The 12144-nt window shown below is 51.9% G+C and overlaps 2 protein-coding genes across 3 annotated transcripts in view; both read right to left on the bottom strand.

The window, feature by feature from the left end:
• Nucleotides 1-125, bottom strand: part of Arap1 (ArfGAP with RhoGAP domain, ankyrin repeat and PH domain 1) — a 65519-nt gene extending 65394 nt beyond the window's left edge. Inside the window, exon 1 of the mRNA NM_001427363.1 lies at nt 16-125. The gene's annotated coding sequence lies outside the window, so the exon portion shown is untranslated. The remainder of the gene's footprint in view (nt 1-15) is intronic.
• A 1566-nt stretch (nt 126-1691) lies between these two features.
• The window catches only part of Stard10 (StAR-related lipid transfer domain containing 10), a 28727-nt gene continuing 18274 nt past the window's right edge, over nt 1692-12144 (bottom strand). For both annotated transcript variants that reach the window (XM_063285179.1, NM_001013069.1), the window contains 5 exons: nt 5274-5421; nt 4680-4783; nt 3951-4068; nt 2312-2364; nt 1692-2102 (listed from right to left, as the gene is read on the bottom strand). In XM_063285179.1, the coding sequence (XP_063141249.1) occupies nt 1860-2102; nt 2312-2364; nt 3951-4068; nt 4680-4783; nt 5274-5421 (666 nt within the window). In that variant the 3' untranslated portion in view covers nt 1692-1859. The remainder of the gene's footprint in view (nt 2103-2311; nt 2365-3950; nt 4069-4679; nt 4784-5273; nt 5422-12144) is intronic.

Raw genomic sequence — 12144 nt, 5'->3', positions numbered from 1 at the left:
AGCAACCTCACTGACCTGTTTTGAGCGAAGAGAACTCCACGGGGTGGGACTCGGGGTCCCAGTACCGTCTGTCACACGCGGCCGCAGGCAACTCGCGGCAGCGGTCCGGGCGCGCCCACCTCGCCGGGCGCTTCCGCCCGCCCCACGTGACACCCGGGGGACGTGAGGGCGGGGAACCGGCAGGGAGCCGGCCGGTCCCGCCCCCAGCCTTGTCCGGATTCTCAGTACCCTAGACCGACCGGCCCGCCGGGTTTGTGTCTCTCCTTTACCCTTAGCTTACTGAGGCTTTGAAGCTCAGGTCTACCCTGCCCCTGCTGAGACTCTATGGATCCTTGAGTCTCCTTGTCTCGACACCCTTGTTCTAGTGAGTCTACCCTCTGGGAACACACACAGGCAGACACACACAAACACACAACATTGGAGGCGGGACAACCACTTTCCCTGGTTCACCTTCTGCACCATTCTTAGAGAGTACTCTGCTTCGGTCCCCAAGACCACATCTCCCTGCAGAAGGTGCTGGGGAAGTCCCGACAGAGTCTGGAAGCTTCTCACCTCTTCCTCATACAGATGAAATCCTCAGACTTGGCAGGCATTTCTGGGTCGTGAGGCCAGGGCTCCTCTGGGACCAGTGAAGCCAGAGGCCTTAATTTAGCTGCGCTTCCATTTTTCCATAGAACAGTGGGCATATTTGGAAGCTCAGCTTTCAACAGGGTGGGTCAAGGGGGTTTTTCCCTGAGAGAAGGAAGACGCCCTTTAATCAGAGACTACTACATGCCTGGTCCAGTGATGAGCAATTGGTTCTGTTTAATTTAAAAAAAAAAACAAAAAAACAAAAAAACAAACAAACAATGCTCACACTTGCTTAAGGGTAAAAATGATCACCCTGGGTTATAGGTTAGAAAATCAGAGTCCAAAATTCTCAGGATGTTCTCTAAGTCGCTGACCATTATGGGCAGACTGAGAGCTGGACGTTCCAGGTGACAGAGTCTCCTGTCCAGGCTCTCAGCACTGAAACAGTTCTTCTGGGAAAAACCTGACTGCTAGCCCACTGGTTTTCCACTGGCAGGGATTTCCAGGAGAGGTGAACAGGGTCAGATCTTGAGTTCTTCCAGACCCCAAGTTCTTGTGGTGCCAAAAATACCGAGAAAAGCAGGGCCTACAACTAACTCTAGGACTCTGGGTATCCCTTGGACAGCCGGGGCAGCCCAGCATAGCGTGAGGGCTAGCACCTGGTCAGAGGACCCCTCCATTCCTGTGACCAGCCTAAGGTCTTTAACATTACGTGCTGTGGGAGTGTCTTCACCAGTACCACCCTTCTCCCTCCTCCAGTATACACACCCCCACCTCAGTTCTGAGTCCTTCAGCCCTGGTCCCTCCCCTTCCTTCTTAGTGTTCAAGACCAACTGTTCAAAGCTAGCTGGGACCAGAAGTTTGTCACACAGTATAAACCTGACCTCTGGCTAGACCAGCTCCTCTTATGAGCCCTGAAACCACCTTTGTGACCAGCAAAATGAATGTGCAAATGGATGGGGAGAAAGGAAACAAAGGACAAGCCCCATCCTACATCACACAAGTAGAAAGAAGATGCCTATAGGGACAGAGCCCGGCGAGCAATAATAGTATTGAGGAAAACAACTGTAGAACAGGCAGCGTGGTGCCGGGTAGATGAGAAGCAGGCACAAAGAGCTGGCTGGGGCTGTGTGGTTCATTTATTGGGGCCATGTCCAGCCATGCCGCAGCCACCTGAGCAGGAGCCCAGTGCCCCCAAAAGGCAGGTGGGGGAAGGGAGGAAGTGCAGAAGGCTCAGTGCCCCAGGGTTCCACCCCAGTCCTGTCTTGGTCCTTGAAGAGAGGCGGTTCTCAGGTGAGCGAGGTGTCGTCATCGCTGCCCTCTCCTGCTCCACCCGCCCGCTCCTCCCGGCTCTCTGTCACGGCGCTCTCGTCGATGTTCTCCAGTGAGTCTGCGTGTTGCACCGACAGCTCTGACAGCGCCAGGCTGGGTAACGGGCTCTGCTCCGGGTGCAGCCATGGCTTGAAATGTGGCTGGTGTTTCTGCTTCCACTCAGGGTACTTGATGCAGGCCTTGTACATCTTCTTCATGGCCTGCAGACCATCGGAACATTGTTAGGGGTGCCTGGAGGGCCACGCCCCTCCAGAGCCCTCCCAAGGTGCACAGCAGGCCCCAGTGTCCCAACTACGGGTCATTTGTAAATCTGGTCCATCAGCCATCACTCAGTGTTAACTCTGCCCCTGCCCAACTCCTCGGTGCTACCCGCCCCTCCCCCCATGTCCCAGAGCACACAGCAGCTTACCTTGGGGGCCAGGAACTGAGATGACTTATTCACCACCCACTTGGGTAAGGAGCCTGTGGGGGCAGGGAGAGGCCCTTAAGCACCTAGCCCCACCCACTGCCAGCCCTCCTCCCTCTTCAGAGTTTGTGGGGAGGCCACCCCCTTTCATTCCTTCTCAATGAAGTTCTCAAATCCCCCAAGCTCATCTCTGGCCCCACTGTCTCTCTGCCGAGCTCCAGCTCAGAGAAGAAAACCACAGGATCCTAGGTTACCACAAGTAACCTGTGGGTTGACATTCTGACCCACCAAGCTCCAGCCAGTCACCTCCCTCTCCTCACACTAATAAGCCAGGACTGTCCCCAGTGTTCGGCCTTTCTCTTGTCTGTCCTACTGGGCTTCCTCAGACTCCTTATGCCCAGCACTCCAGTCCTGGAGCTGGACAGGAGCTCCTGTCTCCCTCCAGCTACCTGCTCTGTACACACAAAACACTCTTTAAGGGCCGGAAGCCCTGGCCTGGGCCTTGGGGTATTCCTGTCAATGGCAATCCTGTCAATGAGGTTTAACCATCCTCTATTTCCGTGTCCAGTCACCAACTCACTCCACATTCTGGGGACACCCACCCTGGACCTGCCTGGAGAATCCCAACAGGAATTCAATGTGTGGCATCTTAACACAGACCGATGTTCTACTGGAGGGGATGGGCCCTCACTCTGGGAATCAGGGACAGAGGAAGGGCCACTTACTTCCTGGACCCCTGGAGCACTGAGGTAGAAGGTGCAGGGAGCTGGCTGAGGACAAAGGCTGGATGGACTTGGAGGTGGGAACTGGAAGGGTGTGAGGGGCTAGAAACCCTGGGCAGGGGCTCAGGCTAGACTCAGGGCAACAGAGTCACAGTGGCATTTTAAGCAGGTTGAGTCAGAGGAAGTAAGTGTTTTTTTTTTATCTCCTCTAGTAGCTCGCTTGGACAAAGTGACTGAGTACCAGAATGACAGGCTGGGAGCCATCAGAGGGTAGAAAGGTGAGAACAGGAGGCTGAGTATGTTAGCATGGAATCCCCAGCACTCCGGAAACAAAGGTGAGTTCAAGACCAGCCTGGGCTACAGAGTGAGTCAGAAGGAAGGGAGGAAGGGAGAGAGAGACTAAGTACTGGATTTAGAAGCTGACAAGGAAAAGCTGGCCTCAACTGGCAAGTTCTGACCAGTGGGGGGGCCAGAAAGCAAGCTATTGATCTGAAGAAAGGGTGGGTCTAGGAGGGCAATGGTGAGTTCACAGTTGGATACAGCAAGTCTCAGTGTCCAGAAGACATCCGGAGGCAGATGTCCAGGAGGCTGAGCACCTCCACAGAGATGAGGGCTCAGCTGGGGCAGAAGTGAGCTGAAAGAACAGGCTGGAAAACTCAGGCCTCTGGGATGTGGCTGAAGGAGACTTGGCAAGAGCAGGTCCAAACTAGGAATGCTAGCACCAGGAAGGCAGTTCCAAACTCCTGGGAGGAGCACTGGCTACCTCATGGGTCCATTGCTTTCAAACCACTAGCTTTGGATAGAGATCCCCCCAGTACTAAATGGCTCCTAACAGACGGTCCTCAGATGGCCTGGCAGATCCAGTTCATTCACTGTACAGAGAAGGAGCCCGTTGATGGGCTGCAGGGCCGAGCCCTTACCTTTGGGGTCCACTTGGGCCAGGTAGGTGATGACACAGCTCTTGGGCCCCGTGCTCTGGATGAGGTAGCCCGTCTGGATGGACACAGCTCGGACCAAGTCTTTCCGAGGTGGGTATTTCTGGGAATGGAAGGCACAGGGAGGTGAGACTTGGGTAGAATAGAGGGAATGTCTCTATAAGGTACACACACACACACACACACACACACACACACACACACACACACACCCACCACGAACCCATAGCTGTTCATATTTCTCAACAACTGTGCCTAGCCAGGCCTAATGTGGATTAAGGAAAAAAATAATCCGGCCAGGTCATCCTTGCCTCGCTTACTGTGCTATTAGGAAAGCACCAGGCTGGGTCAGGGCTTATGAGTGACTGTGAACACTGAACCCTTGCCTAGGCTAATATACCTGCTGCCCTCTCTGCCCGGGAAGTTCAAGTGAGTCCCACCACAGGACCCTGCCTGTTAGTTCCTGCTAACCCATTTGTAGGTCAGCCTTATCCCAAGGGCTAGTCAACCACATCAGTTCATCCTACCCACTCACCGCAGACGGCCCACACTGCCCTTTCCCTGGGCTACTTGACAGTCCCCAAAGGGAAGTCATTATCCTCAAAGTGCAGGAAGGAAACTGGCCCCCATGCCTGCCTGAAGTCACTGGACAGCCACAGCCCAGCCCCGCCCATCACCCTTCTGCGCATCCAGGGGGAGGGCAGGCCAACTCACAGGGTGTTTCACTGAGTAGTTCATAATGATGTAATCAGCGCCCATGGGGAGCCAGGAGCGGAGGGTGATGACATCACGGTTCTTCAGGGGCTTGGGACACCTCCCTGTAGAGGGCAAGGAACAATTCAGCCAGGCTGCTGGCCCATCTTCCTGCAAGGGAGGGTGTGGTGGAGGCCAGAAATATGGGGATCCTATTAACTGCCATCCAGACAGGAACCCCCAACCCCTACCACAGACACACTGTGAAACCAGGAAGCACAGTAGAATCCTTGTCCCCACTGTCTCCGCCTACCCTGCCTCCCAGGGCCTCACACAGCCCTTACCTCATTGCTGACTTGACTGATATATGTGAGTATATTTGAATAGCAGACAGTACTGTGAGCTCATGTGCTTGAACATGTGTCCCTGTGGCATGTGGCACACAACTGTTTGCATGTGCGTCAGTGAGAGCATGTAACTATGACCAAGGAGAGAGCAGCTTCCCCTCTCAGTGTGCCAGCACAGGAGTGGCCACAGCCAGGGAGGGAGAGGAGACCTGGTGGGAGGTGGGGATGGAGGCTGAGGGGGTTGGAGTCTGGTTCTGCGCCTGCTCACAGGAGTAATATCCTACGTCAGCGTTGACAGTCAGTCGAGCGATGTCGAATGTCTCGATGACATTACTGTCCCACTTCTTTCGGTATTCTATGTCGTGCAGGACATCGTAGAGCGTCTCAGCTGGTACGTCACAGCATTCCATCCTGCACTGCAGACAGATATGGGTTGTCAGGGCCACACAGGCACAGGGACGCGATGGCAGGGCAGAGGAGCAGGGCCCACTTCTCACCAAGAGCCTGGTTCAGATCCCCAGTCAGCCCCCAGCTTAAACCCAGATCCTCTTCAGGAGTCCTATTCAGGCCAACCATCCTGCACACTGGCTCTGTGCCCTCCCCTGGGAGCAGCTTGTGGGCAGACAGTTAATTCAGCAAGGAGCTTGAGACAGGTACACATTAAATGGAAAAATTAAATGCCCAAATACACTTTACCACCTAGCCACATATCACATATTTGTGTGTGTGTGTGTGTGTGTGTGTGTGTGTGTGTGTGTGTGTGTGTGTGTGTGTGATTTAACAGCTTTGGAATGCCAGCACTTGAGAGGCTGGGGCAGGAAGACCACCTCAAGTTGCTTAAGGGCCAGCCTGGGCTAGATAGTGAGTCAGTAGGAGACTATTTTCAGACATCTTCCTATTATCCGGTTGTACCCTCAAAGAGCTTCCCATCTAGGGGAGAGGACAGCCACACTGCACACCTTGCTTTATTTAGTCCTTCAAACGATTATGCCAGGTAACAAAGCCAAGGAGGGAATTGAGGTTGAAGAGGTTAAGTACCCAGGCAAGGTCACCTGGCGGGTTAAGTAGCAGGGCTGTGATTTAATCCAGCTCACATGTCTGAGAAGCAAGTAAAGACAGAACCAGGGTTCTCAAGATCTGTATTCAAAGAGGTGAATACAGATCCTTGTTCTATCCTGCCCCAAGAGCCCAACCCCCAGAGCAAAGTATAATGGTTTTTTCCTGTGTAGTCTATAACATGCTCCCAGAACTGACATTCGTCCAACACAGGAAACCCACACACTTTGCTCTCTACCCATGAGAAAGTGAGTACACTCGGCTACACGAGAGGAAGCACTGCCCCCCGCCTCACAGGCCTGGGCACAATGAAAGCACAAGATAGGCTGCTCCTGGCTGGGGGTGCTAATTTCAAGAGATGCACTATGCCCCCCACACGACGTCAGATTACAGAAAATACAGAGCACAAGGGAACAAGCGAAGGGACCCCGTGAGAACCAACGTAGACAAAGCCAGGTGCTGGGCCCTGCAGAGCTACTAGCCTGGTCTACGCAGAAGAGTTCTGCTTTGTCAAAAGGTGACGCGAAGGGCTGGGTGCCACCATTTGGCTTTTTGTTGTTGGTTTGTTTGTTTTTGAGACAGTTTCCCTGTGTAGCCCTGACTGTCCTAGAACTCACTTAGTAGACCAGGCTAGCCTAGAACTCAGCAATCTGCCCATCTCTACCTCCTAAATGCTTGGATTAAAGGCAAGGGCCTTTTTTTTTGTTAATGATTTATGTTTATTTTATTTTATGTGTTATATTTGTGTGTGTGTTTTGCCTGTACGTATGTCTGTGTAAGAGTTCAGTCCCCTGGAACTGGAATATCAGACATTCATGAGCTGCTATGTGCTGGTACTGGGTACTGAACTCAGGTCTTCTGAAAAGGGAAGCCAGTGCTTTTAACTGCTGAGCCATCTCTCCAGCCCTGAGCACCACCATGTAAAGTGTGACTCTGGATTGTGACACATCAGCTATAAATAGGAAAATCCTCCTTTTCCTCTTCCTCCTCCCCCTCCTCCTCCTCTTCCTCCTCTTCTTCCTCCTCTTCCTCCTTTTACTCAGGGATTTGATCTAGGGCTTCATGCATGCAAGACAAATGTTCTATGACTGAGCTAAATCCCTGGGCCTTTTATTACTTCTTATTTCTAAGATGGGATCTCATTAAGTTGCCTGGGTTGGACTTGCATTTGTGATCTTCCTGCCTCAGCTCTTAAGTGCCTCAGCTGACAGGCCTGAACCACCAGGTGCTGCTTACAAGAGTCGTTCTGGGGTACAACTAGAGAAACATGAGGGGTCATCTGAGTCTTAGATGCACTGAAACTGTATGGAAACAAATGGTGGAAATTTCTGCCCCCGACCCCAAGTACATTATAAATTGAAAAGAGCAGGGAGGAAAATCTGTGCTTAGAAAAAGCTCAACCAGCACAAACCTCAGGGGACAACAGTAGTCTCTGCCAGAGGTGCAGTCTGTTTGCCTGTGTGTTGCCGAGTTTCTGAGATGTCTGTAGTACTGCTTCAGCAGTAACCACCCTCCCCGCCACCCCACACACACACTTTGGTTTTTTTGAGATAGGGTTTCTCTGTGTGGCCCTGGCTGTCCTGGAACTCACTCTGTAGACCAGGCTGGTTTTAAACTCAGTCTCACGAGTGCTGGGATTATAGGTGTGTGCCATCAAGCCTAGCTATTAACAACATTTTTAAAGTGCAAAGATAAGCCAGGTCACTACTACATTCTTAGAGATAAGACCTAGTTTAGAATGAAGAGTTAAGCCATCTGCCAGATAGCTCTGCCTGGCTGAGGACACCAGCTCAGACCTTCAGTCCCTTCCCCACCTTCAGCCTCTGAGTAAAATGACTGGAACACACACACAAATGAACCCCCCCACACACACACGCACACAAACACACATGCATGCACAAGCAGGCATATGTGCAGCATTATTAAATTTTATTTTTAAAAGGAGTTTTAAAGTTCAGGCAAGAGGAGGACGGGGCTCACTGGCAGAGGTGATGCTTGGCATGGCCAAAGCTAAGGGTTCTACCAGCATCAAAAAAATTCAAGATCAACTCCAACCTGTCCCTAGAAAACGTGAGTTTGAGGAAGTCGTTTCCTTCTGCCCCATTTGCTTTTCTAGTCCATGAAAGCGTGTGACTGGACCCCCATCTATCCAGCAGCGCCCAGTTCCAGCCCTGGCCTGAGTCTGAGGAGGCAGAGGTGAATCTGGCCTGAGCTTAACCTTCCAGACAAGGAAGATGACCTAACCTTCCCGCTAGGGCCAGAGCAGCCTGGCTCCTCAGAGGCCGGTGTGGAGCAGGCTTCCTGGAGAATCTCTTCTAGGAGGGGGATGTTTGCCAAGTTCAGGGGCAGAGAGTGCAGTGAGGACCAAGGCCAGAGCCAGACAAGAGCACACTCTCCTGGCTGAGCTTGTCCACCTGCTCAAGTTTCTGTGGCATGGCCTACATCGCCTAAAACTCAAAACGTCCCTGGTCCCAAATATGCTGGGACCGGTGGATGATTTCAGGTGTGGGTCACAGGAAGTATAGGATGAGCCTGGGACATCTCACTGAGCTAGAAAGGACGTACTCAAAGAACGCCCCCTTGGGGGAGGTACCACATAAGTGCTGTTCATAGTCTTTCCACTGCATTCTGTTAGGGAGCACACTATTGTAACTTGACCCAGTAACATTCCCGAATCAATCAGCTTTCTCTACTGGGAACGTATTCCTCCCACTTGGTGTGTTTGGAACCTGGGACCTTTTGAGTATTAGGCTACCCACACCATGCCCCAGAGACTTAGCCAGGTGGACAGCAACTCAGTACACCATGCAATTGCCTGGCTTTGGGCCTTGGTCCTGGCTGCGCTCTCTGCCCCTGTACTTGGATGTGTGCAAGCATGTGCACACGTGTGTAGAGGCTGGAAGTTGACATGGAATGTCTTACTTGATAACTCTCCACCTTGTTTAATGAGGCAGGATGCATCAGTGAACCAAGAGCTCACTGATTCAGCTAGTCCAACTAGCCAGCTTACCCCAGGAATCCCCTAGCTCTGCCTGTGGTGTTGGGGTTGCAGGAGGGCTGCCACAGCTGTCCAGCATTTCCACAGGTGACGGGGACTTCGTTTCAAGTGCTGAGCCATTTGCAGGCTCTTACTGTCCCTTGCAGTTGATAAGTATTTGATAGGCGGTGCCTTAAAACTATGTACATGATTCAGGTGCGATGCGGAACATTCCTTACTCCATTGGCCCAGGCGACTTTATTGAGCTTGGTGTCGGTGCTTACATCTGGTGTCCCCATCTCCTTCACGGCAAATTTCCGAATGTCTCTGAGTGCCTGCCCAAGGGGCACGCTCCTTGAAGCCCACTCCATGGATGCGCGTGTGAATTTTCGGGTCACCCCCTCATTGATGGCAAAATGAGCTTTCTTCTTACCACCCTTCTTTGTGGGAGCCATTCTGCTGGGCCCAAGTTGGAAAGGTCTCTTATTGGGTTCAGTTTAATCTGCTATCACTGTTTTGGTTTTTTATTTTTTTCATTACTCATTTTAATAAGCTTGTCTTAGATGTAATGTGGCTCATGGTAGAGTGATACATGTCTTAGTTTGCCAGGAATTGCAGTCTCCCAGAACTGGCTACTTTCAGTGGTAAAACGTCGAGAGGCCTGGTCAGTCCTGAGAAGTTGGTCAGTCTTCAGGCTGGCTTTCATGTCTACCAGACAAGGTCATTCTTTGTCATTCTTTGAGTACTTCCTTTCTAGCTCAGTAAGATGTCCCAGGCTCATCCTATACTTCCTGTGACCCACACCTGAAATCATCCACCGGTCCCAGCATATTTGGGACCAGGGACGTTTTGAGTTTTAGGTGATGTAGGCCATGCAACAGAAACTTGAGCAGGTAGACAAGCTCAACCAGGAGAGTGTGCTCTTGTCTGGCTCTGGCCTTGGTCCTCACTGCACTCTCTGCCCCTGAACTTGGCAAACATCCCCCTCCTAGAAGAGATTCTCCAGGAAGCCTGCTCCACACCCGCCCCTGAGGAGCCAGACTGCTCTGGCCCTACACCATCCCTTTCCAGTAGTAGCTGGGATTCTCACCTTCCCAGCAGAGGTCTGTCCTAGTCGTCGGCAAGGAGGAGGCCAGGTAGATCTGCCTGGCTGAGGACACCAGGTCAGAACTTCAGCCCCTTCCCCACCTTCAGCCTCTGAATAAAATGATTGGAACACACACATGCATACACATGAGCCCGCACACAAACACACATGCATGCACAAGCAAATACATGTGCAGCATTATTAAATTTTATTTTAAAAGAGTTTTAAAAGTTCAGGCAAGAGGAGGACTGAGCTCATTGGCAAAGCCAATGCTTGCCATGGCCAAAGCTGTGGGTTCTACCAGCATCAAAAAAATTCAAGATCAACTCCAATCTGTACCTATAAAATGTGGCTTGGAGGAAGTCGTTTCCCTCTGCCCCACTTGCTTTTCCAGTCCATGAAAGTGTGTGACGGAACCCCACCATCTAACTAGCAGCGCCCAGTTCCAGCTCTGGCCTGAGTCTGAGGAGGCAGAGGTGAATCTGGCCTGAGCTTAACCTTCCAGACAAGGAAGATGACCTAGCCTTCCCGCTAGGGCCAGAGCAGCCTGGCTCCTCAGGGGCCGGTGTGGAGCAGGCTTCCTGGAGAATCTCTTCTAGGAGGGGGATGTTTGCCAAGTTCAGGGACAGAGAATGCTAGGAGCCCTGCTGGACTACAACGCTTTCAAAGTCTGGATCTAGTGTGTGTGACAGCTGCCATGTTACAAGTGAGCCCCAGAGGGGCCAAGTGTCACCAGAGAAACTGCATGCTGTTTCCCCAGAACTCTCTCCAAATCTTGATGTGGGATGGATCCCTATGACTGCGTGGGGCTACCCAGAACTCCTGAGCATAGCCCTAACTCAGCACCCCAGATCCACAGAGCTGCAGCCGAAGGATCTGGATAAGCAAGGAGGACCGCCAGGGAGCACTCCTGAACACCCTGCGGCAGGCAATTCTACTGTAGAACCCAGCTATTACCCCCAGGCACAAGACTTAACACACAAGCCTTGGTTTCCTCACATAAAAAACTGGGACGGTAGTAACAACTACCGCCTCAGGATACTGAGACTACATGAGGTAAAGTATGAACTATGCCTGGAACATTGTGAACACTCAAAAAAAGCTGTTCTTACCCGGCAGGTTTCCATACTACAAGGCCATATCTGCCTTATTGGTTGCTTAATGGTTATTCCCTTCATAGGACCATCTGCTCAGAGGTTTTGCGTTGAGAAGTTGGTAGGTCTTCCCTTACCCTTTTCTGGGCTAAGTTTCCCCAATGGGAAAGCACATCACCCTCATAACCTTCCAGTGCACTATGCTGACACAGGCCCAGGAGGTAGAATGATGGCCACATACACCAGAGCAGAGAACCAGAGTCCACAGACTCCTGACTCCAAAGCATGTTGTCTAAGGACCATAGGATGCTGTGCTTAGGACCTTCTGGAGGGATGGCCAGCCAGAGAGGAGGAGCTAACAGAGTCTTCATCTGACTTGCTTTACCACACCTCCCCAAGTTCAAAGTCAGGGTGATGCTTTTCTGAAACCCAGTGCTGAGGCTCTGCTTCTCTGAGAAGCCTCAGGCTATCACAGTGCCCTGCCAGGGCCCCACAGGCTCTCAGTTTCCCTAGCAGCTCTGGACTTTTGTGCATGCGACAGATCTTTCCTGGCTACATCCTGGCTACATGGTCTTAGCTTGTGCAAAGAAAGGAGCTTTAAGTCCCAGCATCTGTACCTGTCAAAGGGGGTGGGGGGGCACCCTTCCCTGGTGCTATGAGGATTAGAGGAGGCTTTCACAGAAAGCCTTCAAATATGTGCCTTCTACAGGCTTCCAGCCCCAGGCTCCTCCCTGAGCTCTCTGGCCGTGCCCAAGGAGTGTCTCCCTGCTAACTTCCTAAGGGCAAGGTTATAAAGACAAGGAATTAAAAAAAAAATCCAAAAAATGCTGAGAGGTTGGATGGATAGGTAGACACCCGCTATAGGAAGCCCTGCCCAGATCAACCCAGTCACCTTTCATGACCTTCTACCAGGTCCTGGCCTAAG

The sequence above is a fragment of the Rattus norvegicus genome, chromosome 1 (genome assembly GCF_036323735.1).
Source record: "Rattus norvegicus strain BN/NHsdMcwi chromosome 1, GRCr8, whole genome shotgun sequence".
NCBI classification, from domain to species: Eukaryota; Metazoa; Chordata; class Mammalia; order Rodentia; family Muridae; genus Rattus; species Rattus norvegicus.
Note: the sequence above shows the minus strand (reverse complement) of the source record. Positions and strands in the feature narration are given on the sequence as shown.